The sequence below is a fragment of the Staurois parvus genome, unplaced genomic scaffold (genome assembly GCF_062004578.1).
Source record: "Staurois parvus isolate SC_StPar_1 unplaced genomic scaffold, SC_StPar_1.0 ptg000012l, whole genome shotgun sequence".
In the NCBI taxonomy this organism is placed as follows: Eukaryota; Metazoa; Chordata; class Amphibia; order Anura; family Ranidae; genus Staurois; species Staurois parvus.
This window is the reverse complement of record NW_028317808.1, coordinates 8,522,592-8,544,675: the sequence shown is the minus strand read 5'-3', so window position 1 is coordinate 8,544,675 and position 22,084 is coordinate 8,522,592. Positions and strand designations below refer to the sequence as shown.

Below are 22,084 nucleotides of genomic sequence, written 5' to 3'. Positions count from 1 at the left end.
AAGACTTTAGAATCACTAACATGTTATACTTCCTATGTGCAGTGCTTTTACACAGAGCAGCCCAGATCCTCTTCTCGGGTCCCTCGCCAGTGCTCCTGGCCTTTCTCTCCTGTCGGGTGCCCCCACAGCAAGCAGTTTGTTATGGGGGCACCCGAGCATGCGCATTCCCCAGACGCTGCTCCGTGTCTCCCCGCCCCCTCTCTCTTCTCATTGAGACATGGCTCCCCCTGCTGTCTCAGAGGAAGTCCCAGGATAGCTGAGACTCCAGTGCACATCGCTGGATCGATGTGCACTGCTATGCAGAGCAAAACAGCATACTGGAGATGACAGGGGAGAAATCTGTATTGTTTACACACAGACCTCTCCCCGGTCTGTTTTTTTTCTGTGATCGCCGGGTGCTGGGGGGAATCTCTGGACGGGACCCGGTGATTGACAGCGATATCCGCCAATGGCAGCTCATGCCCCCTACCCAGAAATGCAAAATTTTATATATATGATTTTGTGCAGCCTTGTAGCAGCAGTATTTGTGTTATAGGGTGGTATTGAGGAATTTGAATCCCCTCCTATGTCAGCAGTCGCCTATCTTTTGGACCTCACGGACCACTAAATTCATAATTTTAAATCCCGCTAAAACCACTAATATGATTTTTTTAAAAAGATAAATACATTTGTAAAATAATGATCAGAGAACTTCCATTTTTATTAATATGAAATGCACCTATTTAATATAACAACAATCATAAATGCTTATTTAATCATAACAATCTTTAAAGGTTGTTTAATTGTAAAAAAATTATTAAAGTTTAATTATTACAAAATAATTGAAGCTTATTTAAGTATTACATATTTTTAGTGTGATATATGTTCCTGCTTGCTTGAAATAAGTTCATGGATTAGTGGCTCCAATGACGTTACTGCAAGACGGAGAGCCGTTTTTATTTCAAGCCGAGACTGGTACCGACAATACTGAAGCATACGGCTCGGTAACTGCTGCCTCATACAACTTAAGACTACCCTGACATCACGCTGCTCCTCTGTTTCCCCCTCTCTAGTAGAGTTCGTGAATATAGTGCAATATAAAGGTGAACATTGTTATTACTAGGGTTTCTACTTTGATTCCCAACCATGGCACCACCTGCCTAGAGTTTGCATGTTCTCCCTGTGCTTGCGTGGGTTTCCTCCGGGTGCTCCGGTTTCCTCCCACACTCCAAAGACCTGCTGGTAGGTTAATTGGCTCCTGTCTAAATTGACCCGTGTATGTATGAATGTGAGTTAGAGACCTTAGATTGTACACCCCTTGAGGGTTAGGGGCTAATGTGAATGTACAATATATATGTAAAGTGCTGCGTAATATTGACAGCGCTATATAAGAATGTCTTAGAATATTATTTTTGTTTTATTATTAATAAAACCTAAAAAATGCAAATGTCCCATATCATATAGAGGTAGAAGTATTAGGGATATGGTTGACTCTGAATTTCAGAGTAAGAAGGTGATGGGAGTACCAAAGTTTTTAGGTCCAAAAAAGGAATGGTTCTTTCCCCTGTTTATCCTATGTATAGTGTTCCAAGCATGAACAAGGCATTTCATTAACACATCCCCATCCAGAAAAATGTAATTGATATTAAGGGATTTTATACATGTCAGAGTTCGTATGTAATCTATATCCTTAAATGTCCATGTGGATTATATTATGTGGCTGAGACCACTCACAAAATATCCCAACATAAATCCTCTATTTGTTCCCCACAATCAGTTACCAGTTGCCAAGCATTTTAAACAATGTGGCCACACTGTAGCCCAATTAAGATTTATGGTAATTGATCACATGCCACAGCTGAAGAGAGGGGGAAATAGGGAGTTAAAACAAACAGAAGTGGGGTGGATCTTGCAACTAAATACAATTTTATCCTAAGGTGTTAAATAGGGATTATGATTTATATTTGTTTTTATAAATATTTTTGTAAAATATATTTGTTTCTTTTTTTTCTTTTTTTAGAGATATTTCTATGAAGTACCCAGAAACACTGTTTAATTATATATCTCCTGAATATTGGCTGTGATGTCGGACCATATTATGTTTTGAGTTGAGATGATTCAGGTGTTGCTAATTTTCAGTCAATTAGAGAACCTGTTATATAATGGCTGTTATTTGATTTTCATACCTGAAGAAGGATCTTAATAGGTTTTTATCTATCTTAATGAATTTACAAAGGTGCTGCAGAATGGACTTTTTCATTTTTCTATATATTGGTGTTTTGGGTGTTCTCCATTGTCTGATTTGCATCTGAAGGATTAAGTTCCATGCTGGGTGTATGCTGCCCTGACCCATTTGTATATGTTGAATACATAAGTACAAAAGAAAGTAATATGTAAACAAATTTCAGTTATAATTAGCGTAATAAATAGTAAATGGGAGGTGCAGAGGGCATTAAATGATTTCAGCCAATCAGATTTAGGTTTACTACAGTCAGATGAGTTAAGCAGTTGGTTGCCAGGGATTTTTGCATTTTGTACATCCTTTTTACTCTTTGCGCTGATTTTGTTACTCTTCGTTACTCTTTGGACTGACTGGAATCCTGTTTTACCAATGCAGTAAGCTCTAGTCATTGCCATATTGAGTTGGCATACAGTATATTTATACGAGGATACTTAATCATTCTTTATTGTATTGCAGTGAGCAAAGATGGTTGTGTCAAAATCATGGACTTTGGTAAGACATTTTGAAGGTGTTCCAAAACTGGAAGACTTCAAGCTGATTGAGAAAGAGTTGCCACCACTTAACGATCGAGGTAATGGATCCTTATTCTTGTGAAAAACATGTCTTAAGGAAATGCATTGACACAAACAAGTAACAATGTACCTAAATTGTAAGTGTATGTCCTTTTTTAGACTACCTTTTGCTTCCTTGTAGATTACCCTAAAAGCCAAAACCTAGAGAACTCTGTTATGCATTTGGTGACCAAGCTGTTATGACAGGAGCCCAGACCTTTTTCTTTTCCACCTTCTTTTCCTTTACTGCTGGCCCATTACTAGGCAGGTTTCCTGATAAATAGTGAGGTGCAGGGGCTAGAAAGATAGACTGGAGGTCGTGACCATAGGAAAGCTTCTTTGCTATATGAATAACAGTACATCCTAGACTTTGCGGCTTCCAGGGCACTATAGAAGAAAGAATGGTTGCTATACAATATAAGTACAACTTTCCTAACTGTGTACCCACAGGTACACTTTTGAGCTTCAAATCCCAACTGTATGTTGTTCAAATATTCTGCATAACACTAATGTATTATGTTGTAGTTTGTAAAGGATATCACTACATTCACAGTAGCCCATATTTAAAGTGGTTCTAAAGGCTTTACATTTTTTTACCTTAATGCATTCCCTGCATTAAGGTACAAAAGTCCCAGTATTTGTAACCCCCCCCGCCTTATCCCCCTAATGTATTTACCTGAGTCCTATCTCAATCCAGCACTGTGCCCATCTGCAGCAGATTTCTCCTCTTTTTGCTCACAGAGGCAGCAGTGGGAGCCATTGGCTCCTGCTGCTGTCAGCCAAATTCTGTGAGCAGAAAGCGAGAGGTGGGGCTGAGCCACTCTGTGTGCGTCAATACAACACACACTCGGGATCAAGTCTGTAGGTGTGTTCCCAGAGTAAACCACTTTCTATGGGGCACACGAAGAGGAGGAGCTGAGAGCACCAGTGGGGGACACCAAAAGAGGAGGTCCGGGGCTTCTTTGTGAAATACTATTGTACAGATCCGGTAAGTATAACATGTTTGTTATTTTAGAGCGGAAAAAAAGCCTTTACAACTGCTTTAATGTGACTGCTATGGTCATATTGCTACACAATGTTCCAGAGACAGGGAATGGAGAAACTGATCTGATTTGAAATCAGATGAACTCATATTCATGAAAAGGAGTGACCTATTTTTTGTGATTTTATGAAGACTGGTGCATTCAATAAATCAAAATGTTTTATTTGAATCTGTTATTGAATCTCACAGATCAATATATCATTCATGGGAATTCATGGGAAGAAGCATTTTTGCATTTGGGACAATTATGCAATTGCCAGATCAAAATAGATTTGGCCATTTCTGTAAATGCACATCCCTATCTGTGAATATCTGCCAGAGTACAATTTTTTTTTTTTTTTCTTTCATTTTTAAAATTACATTTAGCAGCTGGCTGTACTATGAACTTGGCAGCTTTGCTGTTTGTACTCTTTGAAAAATGTAATACAATATTTAGTAAAAAAAAATATTTTTTTTAATGCATAACATTCCCTCCCCAAGATACCACTCTTACTAAATAGGCATTTGTCTGCACTATAGATGGCATCCACTTCCACTAAATTATTTCAAGCATAACAAAAACATAAAATCATAAGGTTTCTTTTTTTTTCTTCTGTTAAAAAAAAAAAAAATCATAATTGGAGGACCACAACCCTACTGAGATCAATATATCAGCTGGCACCAACACCAGATTAAAAGGTTAAAATTTTTTTTCAAAAGTAAACATTTGAAAAAGTTTACATATAAAGGAAAAACACCATAAAACCAGTACTTTATAGGTTTAGAGAATACAGTTCAGTAAGGAAGATGATCTAGGTTTTCAGAAAATGCAGGTAACAACTGATAAGAACATACTGTACCTATACCAACATAGAATACTCATATCTGCCAAAATGAATAAAGAAACTCCAGTTTCTACAGTATGTATTTTGTAGTAGCTTTTTGTTTGTGTTGCAACAAAATGCTAACAAGGGGTCCGGCTTTCACGTACTAAAAGTACTGCAAAATTATTGTAAGTCACTTGACATTTTGGATGCAGTATGTAGTGGGCTCAGTCTTTGCAGTCTTTGCTTTCCACGTGGAAGCAGTGGAAAGGCATGTATAAAGTGTCGTGTGTGAGTATATTTGTCAGGGGGCAATTGCTTTACTGATTGCCCCAGTTTCAAGACCCAACACTTTTGCCTTGAAAAGGTTGAAGATTTGTAGGTAAAATATTTGAATAGGGCAGACCACAACATAATGTTGCAACCACAGCTTGGTGTGTTGACCCTAAACATTTTTAGAACCACTTTTTATGTCGGTATACAATAGTTTTTTTTGGAAAAGCATCACTGTCCAGTTGAAGACATACAATTTTACCCAGAATAAGCTACAAAGTGAAGTTCCTTAAAACAAACCTGCTGTACAAGACAACTTGTAGGAGCCTATTTATAAAAGTAGGGACACATCTATAAACATTTTCCTGCCTGGATTTGCTGCATAATCATTGGCAACATCCCTGGATTGTAAAAACCAGGAAAAATTGTGTTACAAAATTTGTATATGGCAAATGTTAGCAATAATAGAAATTGTTAGTGTGATGAATCTACGGTGAAGTGTAGCAAAGGTCCAAGATCCTCGTCTAAGCAATCTCTTATTATTTCCCCAAAACAGATATGCATTAAAATAGTAGGGTTCAGTATATCAGATTGGGTGAACATAGATCTGCAAATGAACAGTTAAAGTGCAAATCTTTATAAATATAAACAATGACATTATCCTTCTGAAAAAGATGAATAGGATTTACCTCCTACTGCAACACATCTGGGTTGATTTTACGAAGACCTCTTGCACACAGATGGCCGGGGGGGGGGGGGGGGGTGACAAAATCAGGTAGTTGATCTGCATTTTTACAGCCCACCTCCACCCACCTACAGCTTTACTCAGCTTGCTGAGACTGACTGCCTATTGAGGACATAGGCTCTGCACCCTGATCTGAGCCAAAGGCCTGACTCTGCCAGATTGCAAAACAAAATTCCCCATGGGGTTAAAAAAAACTCATTCAGGAGGCAGAAGAAACACCTCATTTGTATCGGGAAGCCACTGCCTTCCTTCGAAATTTTCAGGGGTGGTAAATAGAGATGAGCGAATTATTCAAAAATTCGGTTCGGCTGATTCGCCGAATAAATTCGCTTCGAGCCGAATATATTCGCTGCGAATTTAACTTATAAAAAGGGTGTTTCTAGGCTTCAGAGAGCCTTTATATTAGTGCAGAACACTGTACCTTTAATTTAAATGCCCTTGGAGTCTGCTGGGGAAGAGAAATAATACTGTCAGTCAGTATGACATGCAGATGAGTGCCGTCGATCTTAGAATCACTGCACACTTCACTCATTTGGGCAGTCACGGGGACAAAACCAGAGTGTGGAGCCACAGTGTGGCGGTGGAGGCAGCAGCAATGGGAGGCCATACAGCACCCTATGACAAAATGGAACCCACCAGCAGTGTGAGGAGACCTGAAAGTGGCACATGGCAGAGTGTGGCGATGGAGACAGCAGCAATGGGAGGCCGTACAGGGACCCATGACACACTCTGGACCTGGCAGCAGCATGAGGAGGCGGTACAGGGGCCCATGACAGATTACGGGCCTGGCAGCAGCATGAGGAGTCGGTACGGGGGCCCATGGCAGATTACGGGCCTGGCAGCAGCATGAGGAGGCGGTACAGGGGCCCATGGCAGAGTGGCGGAGCGTAAGCAGCTAAAATTGAAGGCCATACAGAGGCCTATGTTAAAAAGTCCCCCCAGCAGCAGCGTGGGGAGACGACTATCAAGAGTCCAATGGCAGAGTGGCGGAGCAGAAGCAGCTTCAATTGAAGGCCATACACAGGCCTAGGTTTAAAAGTCCCTCACAGTTAATTCCAATAACGAACTCTACTCCTCCGTGCAATCTACTTACGAGACCCTGGGCAGGTCTGGGTCCAATTTGTGATAGAGACTGGTTTTGTTCAGCCATGCTTGAGCGAGTAATAACAGGTCTGTGCTGCCCTTTGGTGTCTGGCTTAATGCGCACAACACTGAACGTCCCAGCGTTTGTCAACGATTTGCCGTTTAAGTGATGCAAACCCGCTGAACCACGTTCATGAGGAGCCGGTACAGGGGGCCATGAATCAGTATGGACCTGGCAGCAGCGTGAGCAGACGACAGAGGCACATGGCGCAGGGTGGCGGTGTAGGCAGCATTATTCGGAAGCCATACACAGGCCTAGGTTAAAAAGCGGAAGCCGTCAGCAGCGTGAGCAGACGACAGAGGCACATGGCGCAGGGTGGCGGTGGAGGCAGCAGCAATGGAAGGCCATACAGCACCCGATCACAAAATGGAACCCACCAACAGTGTAAGGAGACCTGAAAGTGGCACATGGCAGAGTCTGGCGATGGAGACAGCAGCAATGGGAGGCCGTACAGGGACCCATGACACACTCTGGACCTGGCAGCAGCAAGAGGAGGCGGTACAGGGGCCCATGGCAGAGTGGCGGAGCGTAAGCAGCTAAAATTGAAGGCCATACAGAGGCCTATGTTAAAAAGTCCCCCCAGCAGCAGTGTGGGGAGACGACTATCAAGAGTCCAATGGCTGAGTGGCGATCCGGGAAGTCAGCGTTGTGATTGCAGATGCAATGCAGAGATTCTATGAGGTGATGCCGTGGGTGCGAAGAAGATCATATACCGTCGTACTTCCATCCATAAGACGGAACAACCAGCGAACCGGGAGCTTTATTGCCCTGACCTGCTGAGCAGCTTCTGGGATACCCAAGAGTCCAATGGCAGAGTGGCGGAGCGGAAGCAGCTTCAATTGAAGGCCATACACAGGCCTAGGTTAAAAAGTCCCCCCAGCAGCAGTGTGGGGAGACGACTATCAAGAGTCCAATGGCTGAGTGGCGATCCGGGAAGTCAGCGCTGTGATTGCAGATGCAATGCAGAAATTTTATGAGGTAATGCCGTGGGTGCGAAGAAGATCATATACCGTCGTACTTCCATCCATAAGACGGAACAACCTGCGAACCGGGAGCTTTATTGCCCTGACCCGCTGAGCAGCTTCTGGGATACCCAAGAGTTTGGCTTCTGTGGGGAATATGGTTGAAAACTGAAACTTAAAGGCATGTTGACGGAAGGGCACCAGTGTCAGTGCTCCGGAGGGAATATAGCTTCAAAGCTGACACTTAAAGGTATATCGACGGTCAGAGACCACAGGAAGTGGAGCTTGCGTCTTAAATCGACTGAATGTGGCAGACGTGAAACGTCTACGGGCCGTATATGAAATGGGTTGTTCCTCTTTCTGGAATAAGTGTTGGAAATGGCCACTCTTTTTGGTGTGGCGTTTTGTCTATTTAATTCCGATAACGGACTCTACTCCTCCGTGCAATCTAGTTACGAGACCCTGGGCAGGTCTGGGTCCAATTTGTGGTAGAGACTGGTTTTGTTCAGCCATGCTTGAGCGAGTAATAACAGGTCTGTGCTGCCCTTTGGTGTCTGGCTTAATGCGCACAACACTGAACGTCCCAGCATTTGTCAACGATTTGCCGTTAAGTGATGCAAACCCGCTGAACCACGTTCATGAGGAGCCGGTACAGGGGGCCATGAATCAGTATGGACCTGGCAGCAGTGTGAGGAGACCCGAAAGTGGCACATGGCGCAGGGTGGCGGTGGAGGCAGCAGTATTCGGAAGCCATACACAGGCCTAGGTTTAAAACTGGAACCCAGCAGCATGAGCAGACGACAAATACGCACATGGCAGAGGATGGATCTGGCAGCAGTATGAGAAGGCGGTACAGGGGCCCGTGGCACAGTGTGGTGATGGGGGCTACAGCAACTGGATGCCAGAAAGTGGCCGATAGGGCTATATACTGCATGGAATTAAAGTTGTAAAGACAGCGGCCTATAAGGCTATACACACTATAACTAGAGATGAGCGAATCGAAGTAGGCGAAGTGGAATTCGAGTCAAATATTGGAAAATTTTCGATTCGCGCCGAATCCGAAAAATAGCCTACTTCGGACGCGCGAATCAAAATTTTTCCTAAAATGGCGGCGGACATGTGCGGCGACGGAGCGGGGATGTCTGGGAAGGCGCGCAGACAAGGCGCGCTGACCCATAATGCATTCCTTAATGACATGTGATCGCATTAGCCAATCAGCAGCCAGGCAGCCAGCACTGTGTAATGGTCGAGCTATAAATAGCGGCCATTTTAGAATTCTTCATTTGCCTCCAGTCATTGAACAGAGGCAGACCGCTCTGTATTAGGGACAGAGTTAGGGCCACAGAAACGTTACTTGGGGACAGAGAAACGTTACTTAGGGACAGAGAAGCATTACTCAGGGACACAGAATTGTTAATGAGGGCCACAGAATCGTTACTTAGGGCCAAAGAAACGCTAGTTAGGGCCACAGAATTGTTACTCAGGGACAGACAGAATTGTTACTGAGTGCCAGAGAATTGTTACTTAGGGCCACAGAATTGTTACTTAGGGCCACAGAATTGTTACTTAGGGCCACAGAATTGTTACTTAGGGCCACAGTAACAATTCTGTGTCCCTGAGTAACGTTTCTGTGGCCCTAAGTAACAATTCTCTGGCACTCAGTAACAATTCTGTCTGTCCCTGAGTAACAATTCTGTGGCCCTAATAACGTTTCTGTGGCCCTAAGTAACAGTTCTGTGGCCCTCAGTAACAATTCTGTGTCCCTGAGTAACGTTTCTGAGGGCCACAGAACTGTTACTTAGGGCCACAGAAACGTTATTAGGGCCACAGAATTGTTACTCGGGGACAGACAGAATTGTTACTGAGTGCCAGAGAATTGTTACTTAGGGCCACATAACCGTTACTTAGGGCCACAGAATTGTTACTCAGGGACAGACACAGAATTGTTACTCAGGGCCACAGAATTGTTACTCAGGGCCACAGAATTGTTACTTAGGGCCACAGAATTGTTACTTAGGGCCACAGAATTGTTACTTAGGGCCACAGAATTGTTACTTAGGGCCACAGAATTGTTACTTAGGGCCACAGAATTGTTACTTAGGGCCACAGAATTGTTACTTAGGGCCACAGAATTGTTACTCAGGGACACAGAATTGTTACTGAGGGCCACAGAACCGTTACTTAGGGCCACAGAATTGTTACTCAGGGACAGACACAGAATTGTTACTCAGGGACACAGAATTGTTACTCGGGGACACAGAATCGTTGAATTAAAGAGTATGTCAGACAACATGCAGAGGAGTGGCAGAGGAGGCAATGTTTTAGGAGCGAGCAGACGTGGCAGCAGAGGAAGGGGTCGAGGCAGCACTATTCGCAGCCAGAGGCCAGTGCTCCCGGTGTCATCCAGAGGTCGTGTCTCCACCGACAACCTTGCCGTCGTCGATTGGTTGGCTCGGTCGTCTTCCTCTTCCCAGGTCACCTCTGACACCTACAGCCAACGGTCGGTGGGTACGTCAGACACAACCGTTAGTTGGCATGGCCCGGGACCAAGCCCACTGAAATCCCGTGTCCTCTACCTGCCCCTGTCCTTTGGTGTTCCCTCACCAAGCGAAGTATCGCATGCTGTGGGCTCAGCCCCACTGTACAGTGAGGAAGAGCTAACAGAGGGCGGTCAGGAACGGGGGGAGACATCCGCCTTTTCAGCAGCCAGGCGAAGAAGTAGTGGCGAGGAGAGTGGCTCGGTAGCCGGTCTAGAGACAGGTCTGTCTCCTGACCCAGACGCAGCCGAGGGGGCTAGTAGTGAGGCGGAGACCCTACTTGATGATGAGGAGGTTGATCGCACTTGGCAGCCTCGTCGTCATCAGGCAATTTCTTCCGCATCATCAGGAGAAATGGGTGGCAGCTTGGCAGCGAGCGAAACAGTCGGTGGGTTGCCCAGGAGGCAGCAGGGTCGCAGCAGTGTCAGTGGAGCCAAACGGCCATGGAGTAGAGCACCAGCTCCACTGCAGCCTACCACCACGGCCAGTAGTGGTGCCGGTGTGCACGGAGGAAGCAGCAGTCAGCCAGTGAGGAGTATCGGGGGCAAAGTTTCCTACTCGGCGGTGTGGCAATTTTTTGTCAAGCCGCCCGAGGAAGTAAACGTAGCCGTATGTCGACTATGTGGCCAGAAAGTCAAGCGTGGCCAGGGGGCCCATGTTGGGACTACAGCGTTGCGGCAGCATATGCAGCGTCGCCATTTGGTGGCCTGGGAAAACCGTGATAAAGATACGGCGGTTCTGCCCGCCCCAGCCCCCGCTCCATCACCCGCTCCGTTACTTGCTCCGTCACCCGACATCAATCGCCCTCCATCAGCCAGTCAAGGCTCCAACACCTCTGCTGAGGGGAGTTGTCGCTCGTTGGCATCTTCCGCTCGTTCAGATGCTCCTTCTCCTGCTACTCCTCTTCACGGATTCCGTCAGCAGTCTTTCTTGGAATCCGTTTCCAAGAGACAACAGTTTGCGAGCACGCACCCGACGGTGCAAAAGCTGAACGTCCTCCTGTCCAAGTTGCTGGTGCTGCAGTCCCTCCCTTTCCAAGTGGTGGACTCAGCACCTTTCCAAGAAATGATGGCTTGTGCCGCGCCGCGGTGGAGAGTGCCAAGCCGTCATTTCTTCGCCAAAAAGGCAGTGCCAGCCCTGCATTCACATGTAGAAGAGATGGTGGGCCAGTCTTTGAGCATGTCGGTCTCTGCCAAAGTGCACGGCAGCGCCGACGTGTGGAGCTGTAACTACGGTCAGGGACAGTACATGTCATTTACGGCCCACTGGGTGAACGTGGTGCCGTCACAGCCGCACCAGCAACTTGGACAGGTCACGCCGCTTTTGCCTCCACGTTTGCACGTCCTTGGTCCACAAAAGATGTCCGCCTCTACCACCTCTTCTTCCTCCGTGTCCTCAGCCGCCACCCCCGTGCCAAGTCCCATTACCCGACCGGCATATCACATGTGCAGGGCGCAACGGTGTCACGCTGTGCTGCACCTGGTATGCCTTGGCGAACGTAGTCACACAGGGGAGGAACTTCTCAGTGTAATGAACAGAGAAATCGACAGATGGCTGTCTCCGCGCAAACTGAAAATCGGAACCATGTTGACCGACAACGGAAAGAACATGGTGTCTGCTCTGCGTCAAGGAAGGTTGTGCCATGCGCCATGCATGGCTCACGTGTTCAATCTGGTTGTCAAGCGGTTCCTAAAATCCACCATCCCACTGCAAGACATCCTTAAAATGTCACGTAAACTTTGCATGCATTTCAGCCATTCCTACACCGCAAAGCACACCCTCCTTGAGCTGCAGCGGCAGAACGGAATTGCACAGCATCGCCTGATCTGCGACGTTGCAACAAGGTGGAATTCAACCCTACACATGTTAGACCGCCTTTACGAACAGCGAAAGGCCATCACCAATTTTCCTGATGTTACAAGCGGATAAAGGTACTCCCCTGTGTAACTTTGATGTCAGCCATTGGCAGCTCATGCGTGACACCTGCCGCTTGCTCAGGCCCTTTGAGGAGGCCACGCTATTCGTGAGTCGGCAGGACTATGGGATGAACGACGTCATTCCTCTGTTGCACGTCCTGGAACAAATGCTGTTAACAATGGCTGGTCAGGGTGCGGTAGACGTGGCGCACAGATCTCAACGCCACATGACCCCTGTGGGGGCAGGACAGGAAGAAGAGGAGGAGGTAGAGGAGGACATTTGTGCTCAGGAATTATTGAGTGAAATGGGTGGTTTTTCCACTCAGCGGACAGGAGTGGAGGAGCAGGAGCATCTGGTAGAGGAGGAGGAGGAGGAGACAGAGGACCCAGACGCACCGTGGCAGTATGCTGTGGAGATGGAGGCAGGGAGTCCCTCGCATTCCTTGGCACAAATGGCCCATAGCATGCTCGGTTGCTTGCGTAGCGACAGCCGAATAATAACCATCAGACAGAGGGATGACTTTTGGCTGTCCACCTTGTTGGACCCTCGCTACCGTTCAAAAATGGTGGCCTTTTTCACACCTGCTGAGAGGGAGGCCAAAATAACGTACTATAAAAACCACCTATGTAGTCAGTTGGTCTCTGCCTTTGTGCGCCAACGTCCATCCTCAGACACTGTGGGCCCTGTGCGCTCGCGTTCCGCTGCCATGGCAGCAGGGGAGGGGTGGGGTGGTAGGAGCAGTGGCAGCTCCACCAGCAGCGGCTGCCTCAGTCTGCAGTCGATGATGAGTAGCTTTCTTCACCAGCGCAGTGAGGAAACTACTAACCAGCAGCAGCAGCATCAGGTGGACCTGGAGCAGGACCTCAAACAACAGGCTTGGGCCTACTTGGACAGCACCCTGCCAACCGAGGTAGACAATCCCCTTGACTACTGGGCAACGAAACTTGACCTTTGGCCCCAACTAGCTGAATTTGCCCTTGAAAGGCTGTCATGCCCGGCCAGTAGCGTGGCATCGGAGCGCGTGTTTAGTGCGGCAGGAGGTATTGTAACTCCGCGGAGGACACGACTGTCCACCCAAAGTGTGGAGAGACTCACGTTTGTGAAAATGAATCAGGCGTGGATTAGTCTGGATTTCAAACCACCAGTTCCTGACACAACTGACTAAATCCGCCATGAATCATGCCTCAAACATGTGCCACTTTCAGGTCTCCTCACACACTGCTGGTGTGTTCCATTTTTTGTCATAGGGTGCTGGCAGATTACGGGCCTCCCATAGCTGCTGCCAGGCCCCTAATCTGCCATGGGCCCCTATACCGCCTCCTCATGCTGCTGCCAGGTCCACAGTCTCTTATGCCATGTGCCACTTTCAGGTCTCCTCACACTGCTGGTGTGTTCAATTTTTTGACATAGGGTGCTGGCAGATTACGGGCCTCCCATAGCTGCTGCCAGGCCCCTAATCTGCCATGGGCCCCTATATACCGCCTCCTCATGCTGCTGCCAGGTCCAGAGTCTCTCATGGGTCCCTGTACGGCCTCCCATTGCTGCTGTCTCCATCGCCACACTCTGCCATGTGCCACTTTCAGGTCTCCTCACACACTGCTGGTGTGTTGAATTTTTTGACATAGGGTGCTGGCAGATTACGGGCCTCCTATAGCTGCTGCCAGGCCCCTAATCTGCCATAGGCCCCTATATACCGCCTCCTCATGCTGCTGCCAGGTCCAGAGTCTCTCATGGGTCCCTGTACGGCCTCCCATTGCTGCTGTCTCCATCGCCACACTCTGCCATGTGCCACTTTCAGGTCTCCTCACACTGCTGGTGGGTTCCATTTTTTGTCATAGGGTGCTGGCAGATTACGGGCCTCCCATAGCTGCTGCCAGGCCCCTAATCTGCCATGGGCCCCCGTACCGACTCCTCATGCTGCTGCCAGGCCCGTAATCTGTCATGGGCCCCTGTTGTCGCTTGTTGGCATATTCCGCTCGTTCAGATGCTCCTTCTCCTGCTACTCCTCTTCACGGATTCCGTCAGCAGTCTTTCTTGGAATCCGTTTCCAAGAGACAACAGTTTGCGAGCACGCACCCGACGGTGCAGAAGCTGAACGTCCTCCTGTCCAAGTTGCTGCTGCCAGGCTCGTAATCTGTCATGCGCCCCTGTACCGCCTCCTCATGCTGCTGCCAAGTCCAGAGTGTGTCATGGGTCCCTGTACGGCCTCCCATTGCTGCTGTCTCTATCGCCACACTCTGCCATGTGCCACTTTCAGGTCTCCTCACACTGTTGGTGGTTTCCATTTTTGTCATAGGGTGCTGTATGGCCTCCCATTGCTGCTGCCTCCACCGCCACACTGTGGCTCCACACTCTGGTTTTGGCACCGTGATTGCCCAAATGAGTGAAGTGTGAAGTGATTCTAAGATCGACGGCACTCATCTGCATGTCATACTGACTGACAGTATTATTTCTCTTCCCCAGCAGACTCCAAGGGCATTTAAATTAAAGGTACAGTGTTCTGCACTAATATTAAGTCTCTCTGAAGCCTAGAAACACCTTTTTTTTAAGTTAAATTCACAGCGAATATATTCGACTCGAATCAAAATTTTTCCACAAATTCGCCGAATCAGTCGAATCGAATTTTTGAATACTTCGCTCATCTCTAACTATAACAATCATGACTTGATTGACCATTGGCCTATAAGGCTATACACAGCATGAATATCATGACTTATTCTGAGAGTGGTTTGGAAGGCTATATACAAAAAGTAATTCATGAGCTGTCCGGACAGCGGACAATAAGTACATATATACAAATCAATTCATCAGCTGTCCAGCCAGCGGCCTCAAAGGCGACACATATAGAAAGCAATTCATGAGCTGTTCAGACAGCGGCCTCTAAGGCGACAGATATACAAAGCAATTCCCGAGGTGCAGCTTGCCGTTGGCTGTAAACTGTACGTTTATGTCACTGGAATGCACTAATCACCCAAAAAATATTACTGCCAGCCGGCGTGTAAATGGATTTAACTCTTTGAACGTACAATAGTGGTTGTGAAGCAGAAAGTCAGTTTATTTAGCACAATCGGCAAACTGCAGCACCAACTGTGCACGACATCCACCAAAAAAAAAAGGGTGTATGTCACTTTAAATTTTCGATTCTTTGATAGCTGTGTCCCTGAGTAACGATTCTGTGTCCCTGAGTAACGATTCTGTGTCCCTGAGTAACGATTCTGTGGCCCTAAAGTCTCTGTGGCCCTAACTCTGTCCCTTAATACACACAGGTCTGTCTCTCTTGAATGACCGGAGGCTAATGGAGAATTCTAAGATGGCCGCGATTTATAGCTCCACCATTACACAGTGCTGGCTGGCTGCTGATTGGCTAATGCGATCACATGTCATGAATGCATTATGGGTCAGCGCGCCTTGTCTGCGCGCCTTCCCAGAGATCCCCGCCCCATCTTCTCTGTCCATTTTCTCCGTCGCCGCCATTTTTGGGAAAATTTGATTCGTGCATCCGAAGTTTGCTAATTTTCGGATTCGTCGCGAATAGAATTTTTCCAAATCTTCGGAACGAATTCCACTTCGTCATGTTCGATTCGCTCATCTCTAGTGGTAAACACTGCTGCTTATATGAAAGACACCTAAAGGAGTTGAGTCTTCACTCAATAAATTGTAACAGAGAAACACCTAATATAGGCACAAAGCTAGTATTCTCCTATAACACACTATCCTGTAGGATAAGCAATAAATCTGGAATGATTCTGTATAGTAATAGTAGATATTGAACTTCCAGCAAAGGAATTAAACTATTGAATTATGATGAACTAATAATGTTGTTATGCCAATACATGATGGGTAAAAAAGTCCTTCATAAGAACAGTCCAGACACTGATGGCAGCCTCTATGGTGAAATAAACTTATATATAAAATATATATATAAAATCGAGCGCAGTATGTGGATGTAGATAGGGTAGCTGCTGGCACTAAAAGGCACCTCGTGAACCTCCAGAGTAAATGGTAAAATATGAAAGTGCAGCGCTAACTTAAAACAATGATTACACATATGATAGATCCCATATGAATGTGGATCGGCAAAAAGACGGCGTCAGTTCATCAGATGTGCTAAATACGTATACAGTCTCCAACACTTGAGGAGCCAGGGATAGTAGATATCAGAAATGATAAAGAAAAGCCAAGTAATGCACTAACCAGATAGCGCATGTTAAAGCGCATGGGACATTTAAGACCTGTCCCTGGTACTCAGCCACTGTATCACTGGAGCAAGGCGGTGTCATCTATAGGGTGACCACTAGATGTCATCTGTCCGGATGAACTGACGCCGTCTTTTTGCCGATCCACATTCATATGGGATCTATCATATGTGTAATCATTGTTTTAAGTTAGCGCTGCACTTTCATATTTTACCAGCCTCTATGGTGAACTTGAAGCAAGTAGTGTACAGCAGGATAAAAAAAACCCTGAGGAATTCTTAAGACACACCCAACAGTAGATAAAGAGTTATTAGGAAGATAGTTGAACCAAAGTTTTCTCAGGTTCCACCTAAGAAAAGACCTACATGCAATAGATGGAGTGCGGGAAAGAAAGCTTTCCCCTTCGTATGCCCTTCATATATTCCTGTATCGTGCTTCCAGCCGGGATCCTGTCCACCATCACACTGTAGGGTACCGGGTACACAACATGAGTATGATTCATGACATGGGAAAGCTTTCTTTCCCGCACTCTATATATTGCATGCAGGTCTTGCCAGGATATGAAAGGCCTTGGGATGTTAGATTTCTAATTTATTGCTGGGCTCTCAAACAAGCATTTGACATGGAGATGAACGTCTCAGAGGTGGAACCTGAGAACTTTTATTCAACTATTTTCCTAATAACTCTTTATCTACTGTTGTTGGGGGTGGCTTAAGAATTCCTCCGGGATTTTTATCCACCTGCTGTGCACTTGAGAAAGGAATGCGGCTGCTGGTACATTCTCTGGGATCCTCTCCACCTCAGATGGCTTCCTGAGACCACAACCGAAGGGAATAGCTTTGTGACATGACGGAATGAATAGCGTCACACTGATACCTTCTTTGGGATGGATATTGATGTGCCTGTTTATCCCAACCCTATGTGAGTTGCTAATTGTCTTATACAATAAATTTTATTATCCCAAACCTCTACACTTAGAGGTGCCTTTCTCCTCTCTTTACACTCAATAAATTGTAACTTTGTCCTTTTTGAATACCCAATGCATGCAGATATATGAAATACACTGGAATTTTTTTTACATTATTGCATAATTATTCTAAATTTATTGAGCAAAGAGTCTTAACTACTTTTAGTAGATCAACCAGATTATTGTATTTTTACCTAAAATGTGACAATTGTCACTAGTGCCAAATCATTACCTTTTTAATTTTATTCATGATTTGAACATTTTTCTCATATCTTGTCTGCCTGGCATTTAGCACCCCACATACTGTGTTTTTCACAATCCGTATACTATATTTGAGGCATTTCATAGAAAAGTGTGAGGTTTTTTTTTTTTGGGGGGGGGGGGGGGGGGTTTGTTTTTTTGTTTTATATAGGTATGTCTTGAATTGAAGGAATAATTGTTTTGTTGTGCTTTCAGAGCTCTTACTGGAATCAGAATTTTGGAGTGTTGATCCATACATGAGGTAATTTTAGAAAATTTAGCAGCGGTTTTGTAGTGACTTTATATGAAGTAAATGATGAAAAGTCCATAACCACTTTAGTCTGGATATTGGCAGGCACTGTCACTGATGTGGTCGTAACACCGCCTATACCAATCACATTGCACAATTAAATACATACATTCAAAAAGCTACCACTGACCTATGGTTTGATTTGATAAGAAATGATGACACCATTAAATCACGATTGTAGTTCTTATCTGCCTGACCTATTCCAAACGATTCTGTCATGGATTGTGCTATAAAACGTATTTGACTTTTCTATCTGTTTTTATATTTACTTTAATAATGTACTTGTATATCTGAAATCTTTTAGGCCATACAGTGTGCAAGCGCTGAAGGATGGAGATGTTATGATGGGAACCCAGGTTGCCAGGTATCATTTTCTTTTGATATACATTATATTTCACAGACTGTGCAAACAAAGGTTTGGCCACAAACAATGTCCTGAGCCTAAGCCTAGCCTCGGACCTAGAGGTGGGGAACCTTAACAGGGCAGTGTATTTGTGTGTGGGTAGAAGAGTGCTAGCACTACTTTATAAGGAACTTGACCCCAAAAACACTTTTCATAGTAAAATGGAAAAGGAAACCTGTGGTGAAGCACTGAAACTCCTACAGTTAGAGTTTATTAAGGTTTATTTTTACTAGGGAATCAAATAGAAGCACAGTTGTGTTTTTTTAACTTACAAGAATACTTTATGGTTGAATACATATTCTATTTTAAACCATAAAGAATATGTTCACAGCATACTCAAAACTGAAAGAACAAACATTCGGTCTAGCAATTCCATAGAAAAGATTACATTAAAAGAGAAACATTACAACCATGAGGAATAGCACTCATATGGCACATGAAGGCATAATACGGTAGATGATGTTCTGAGTGGCAGCCTATACAGCAGCAGTAAAATCTTCCCCTTTTATAAATAAAACAAGTCTTGCCTGACAAATTACAGTTGGGAATTGTCAGTCAATGTGTCCAGAGCTGTGTGGAAAGGAGTAGGGGCTGAGAGTACTACACACGCTTAAGTATTTAAAGGAATTTGATTAAACACAATTATCACAATTGTCATGTAAGCTCACAGCTTCAAGGTAGTACTTGGTATAATTTTCACTTGTTAGGGCATTGTTTTCAGCTGGTCTTCATATATAGTTACATAGTTAGTCTGGCTGAAAAAAGACAAAAGTCCATCCAGTTCAACCATTAAAAACAACTTCCTTCCTGATCCCCCGAGAGGCAATCGGATATTCCCTGGATCAACTTTACCTATGAATGTTGGCATCCAGTTATATTCTGTGTATCCAAGAAAGCACCCAGGCCTTTTTTAAAGCAATCCACTGAGCTGGCCAGAACCAACTCTTGAGGGAGTGTATTCCACATTTTCACAGCTCTTACTCTGAAGAAACCTTTCCATGTTTGGAGATTAAATTTTTTTTAACTCCAGATGTAAATAGTGCCCCCTTGTCCTGTGTGATGAGCTCAGAGTGAATAACTCTACACCGAGTTCACTATATGAACCACTGATGTATTTATACATGTTTGATCATATCCCCCTTAATTTCCTCTTCTCAAGATAGAATAAATTCAGTTCCTCTTTCCTCATAGTGGAGCTCCTCCATGCCTCTTATCAGTTTGGTTGCCCTTCTCTGTACTTTCTCCAATTCCCCAATGTTCTTTTTGTTGGTGCCCAAAATTGAACTGCATATTCCAGATAAAGTATTACTAATGATTTGTACAGGGGTAAAATGATATCTCTCACTCTGGAGTCTATACCTCATTTAATACAAGAGAGGATTTTGCTCGCTTTAGAAACTGCAGCTTGGCATTGCATGCCATTATTAAGCTTGTGATCTACCAGAACCCCCAGATCCTTCTCCACCATTGATTCCCCCAGTTGTACTCCCCTAGTATGTATGATGCATGGAAATTCTTAGCTCCCAAGTGTATAACCTTACATTTATCAATATTACACCTCATTTGCCACATAGTTGCCCAATTAAACAGTGCATTGAGGTCGGTTTGTAAGTTAGAGACATCCTATAAGGACGTTATTCCACTGCACAGCTTGGTGTCATCTGCAAAGACTGAAATTATATTTTTAATCCCAGACCCTATATTGTTTATAAATATATTAAAAAGTAAGGGTCCCAACACTAAACATTGGGGTACACCACTGACAACCCTAGAATATTCAGAGTATGAATCTGTAACCACTACTCTCTGAATAGGATCTTTTAGCCAGTTTTCTATTAATTTACATACGGATTTTTCCAAGCCTGTAGACTTTACCTTACACATTAGCCGTGTGTGGGGAACTGTCAAACGCTTTTGCAAAATCCAAGTATACCACATCCACTGCCACCCCTCTGTCCAAGGTTTTGTTCACCACCTCATAAAAAGAAATCAGATTTGTTTGCCAACTTCTGTCTTTCATAAATCCATGCTGTCTGTTGCTTAAAATATTTTTTTCCAGCAAGAACTCATCTATGTGGTCTTTTATTAAACTCGCCAGTATCTTCCCAACTATAGAAGTTAAACTAACAGGTCTATAATTACTTAGTAAAGATTTAGACCCCTTTTTAAATATAGGCACCACATTGCCCTTACACCAATCCAGTGGTGCTATGCCAGTCATTAAAGAGTCCCTAAAAATTAGAAACAATGGCTTTGAAATGACAGAGCTCAATTCTTTAAGGACCCGTGGGTGTATGCCATCCAGTCCAGGTGCTTTATTCACCTTTTTATACTGTCTAAATTTTTTGGATCATATCAATTGTGGATCATCTGGAGCTGTGTCAATACCATGCCCATTATGGACAAGCGCTCCCCCATGCTCCTTTGTATACACAGAGCTGAAAAAGGTATTTAATAAATTTGCCTTCTCTTTATCCCCAGTCACCCACTCTAGATTTTATAAAGGGCCTACATGCTCAGACCGGACCATTTTACTATTAATATATTTGAAGAATTTTTGGGGGTTGGTCCTGCTATCTTTTGCAATCAGTCATTTGTTTTCAGTTTTTGTGACCTTTATTTCCTTTTTGCATCTTCTGTTATATTCTTTGTAATGTTTAAACGATGATCGCATTCCTTCATTTCACTATTTAATAAAAGCTCTTTACTTATTATCTATAGCTTTTTCAACTTTGTCTGTAAGCCACATAAGGTTTTATTTTTAGCCTTTTAAACATGGGAATATATTTTGCAGTGTGTTCACATACAGTCTTTTTGAAGAACTCCCATTTCTGTGTTGTGTTCATAGATGCCAATATTCCCTCCCAGTCTAAGTCTTGGAGAGCACTGCATGGTTTCAGCTTACCTACCAGAGCATCATTCCTAGTTGGGGCATTCTTAATGCTTGTAAAAAGTCATACTAAAGCTCATTAATGCCTAAAAAAATGCCATTGGGTCAGTGGGGTGCCCCATCATTGTTGTCAATGGGAGGAATAGTGCCTCATCGTAGGTGGCAATGGAAGAAAGAGTGCCCCGTCATTGATGTTGTTGGGAGGAAGAGTGCCCCGTCCTGTCATTGATGTTGTTGGGAGGAAGAGTGCCCCGTCCTGTCATTGATGTTGTTGGGAGGAAGAGTGCCCCGTCCTGTCATTGATGTTGTTGGGAGGAAGAGTGCCCCGTCCTGTCATTGATGTTGTTGGGAGGAAGAGTGCCCCGTCCTGTCATTGATGTTGTTGGGAGGAAGAGTGCCCCGTCCTGTCATTGATGTTGGGAGGAAGAGTGCCCCGTCCTGTCATTGATGTTGGGAGGAAGAGTGCCCCGTCCTGTCATTGATGTTGTTGGGAGGAAGAGTGCCCCGTCCTGTCATTGATGTTGTTGGGAGGAAGAGTGCCCCGTCCTGTCATTGATGTTGTTGGGAGGAAGAGTGCCCCGTCCTGTCATTGATGTTGTTGGGAGGAAGAGCGCCCCGTCCTGTCATTGATGTTGTTGGGAGGAAGAGCGCCCCGTCCTGTCATTGATGTTGTTGGGAGGAAGAGCGCCCCGTCCTGTCATTGATGTTGTTGGGAGGAAGAGCGCCCCGTCCTGTCATTGATGTTGTTGGGAGGAAGAGCGCCCCGTCCTGTCATTGATGTTGTTGGGAGGAAGAGCGCCCCGTCCTGTCATTGATGTTGTTGGGAGGAAGAGCGCCCCGTCCTGTCATTGATGTTGTTGGGAGGAAGAGCGCCCCGTCCTGT

General features: G+C 45.0%; 1 protein-coding gene across 2 annotated transcripts in view; it reads left to right on the top strand.

The window, feature by feature from the left end:
• Window positions 1-22,084, top strand: part of LOC149473685 (prostaglandin reductase 1-like) — a 46,397-nt gene that overhangs the window by 8,246 nt on the left and 16,067 nt on the right. For both annotated transcript variants that reach the window (XM_089674874.1, XM_089674877.1), the window contains exons 2-4: window positions 2,678-2,792; window positions 17,815-17,860; window positions 18,213-18,272. In XM_089674874.1, coding sequence (XP_089531000.1) covers window positions 2,687-2,792; window positions 17,815-17,860; window positions 18,213-18,272 — 212 coding nt within the window. In that variant the 5' untranslated portion in view covers window positions 2,678-2,686. The remainder of the gene's footprint in view (window positions 1-2,677; window positions 2,793-17,814; window positions 17,861-18,212; window positions 18,273-22,084) is intronic.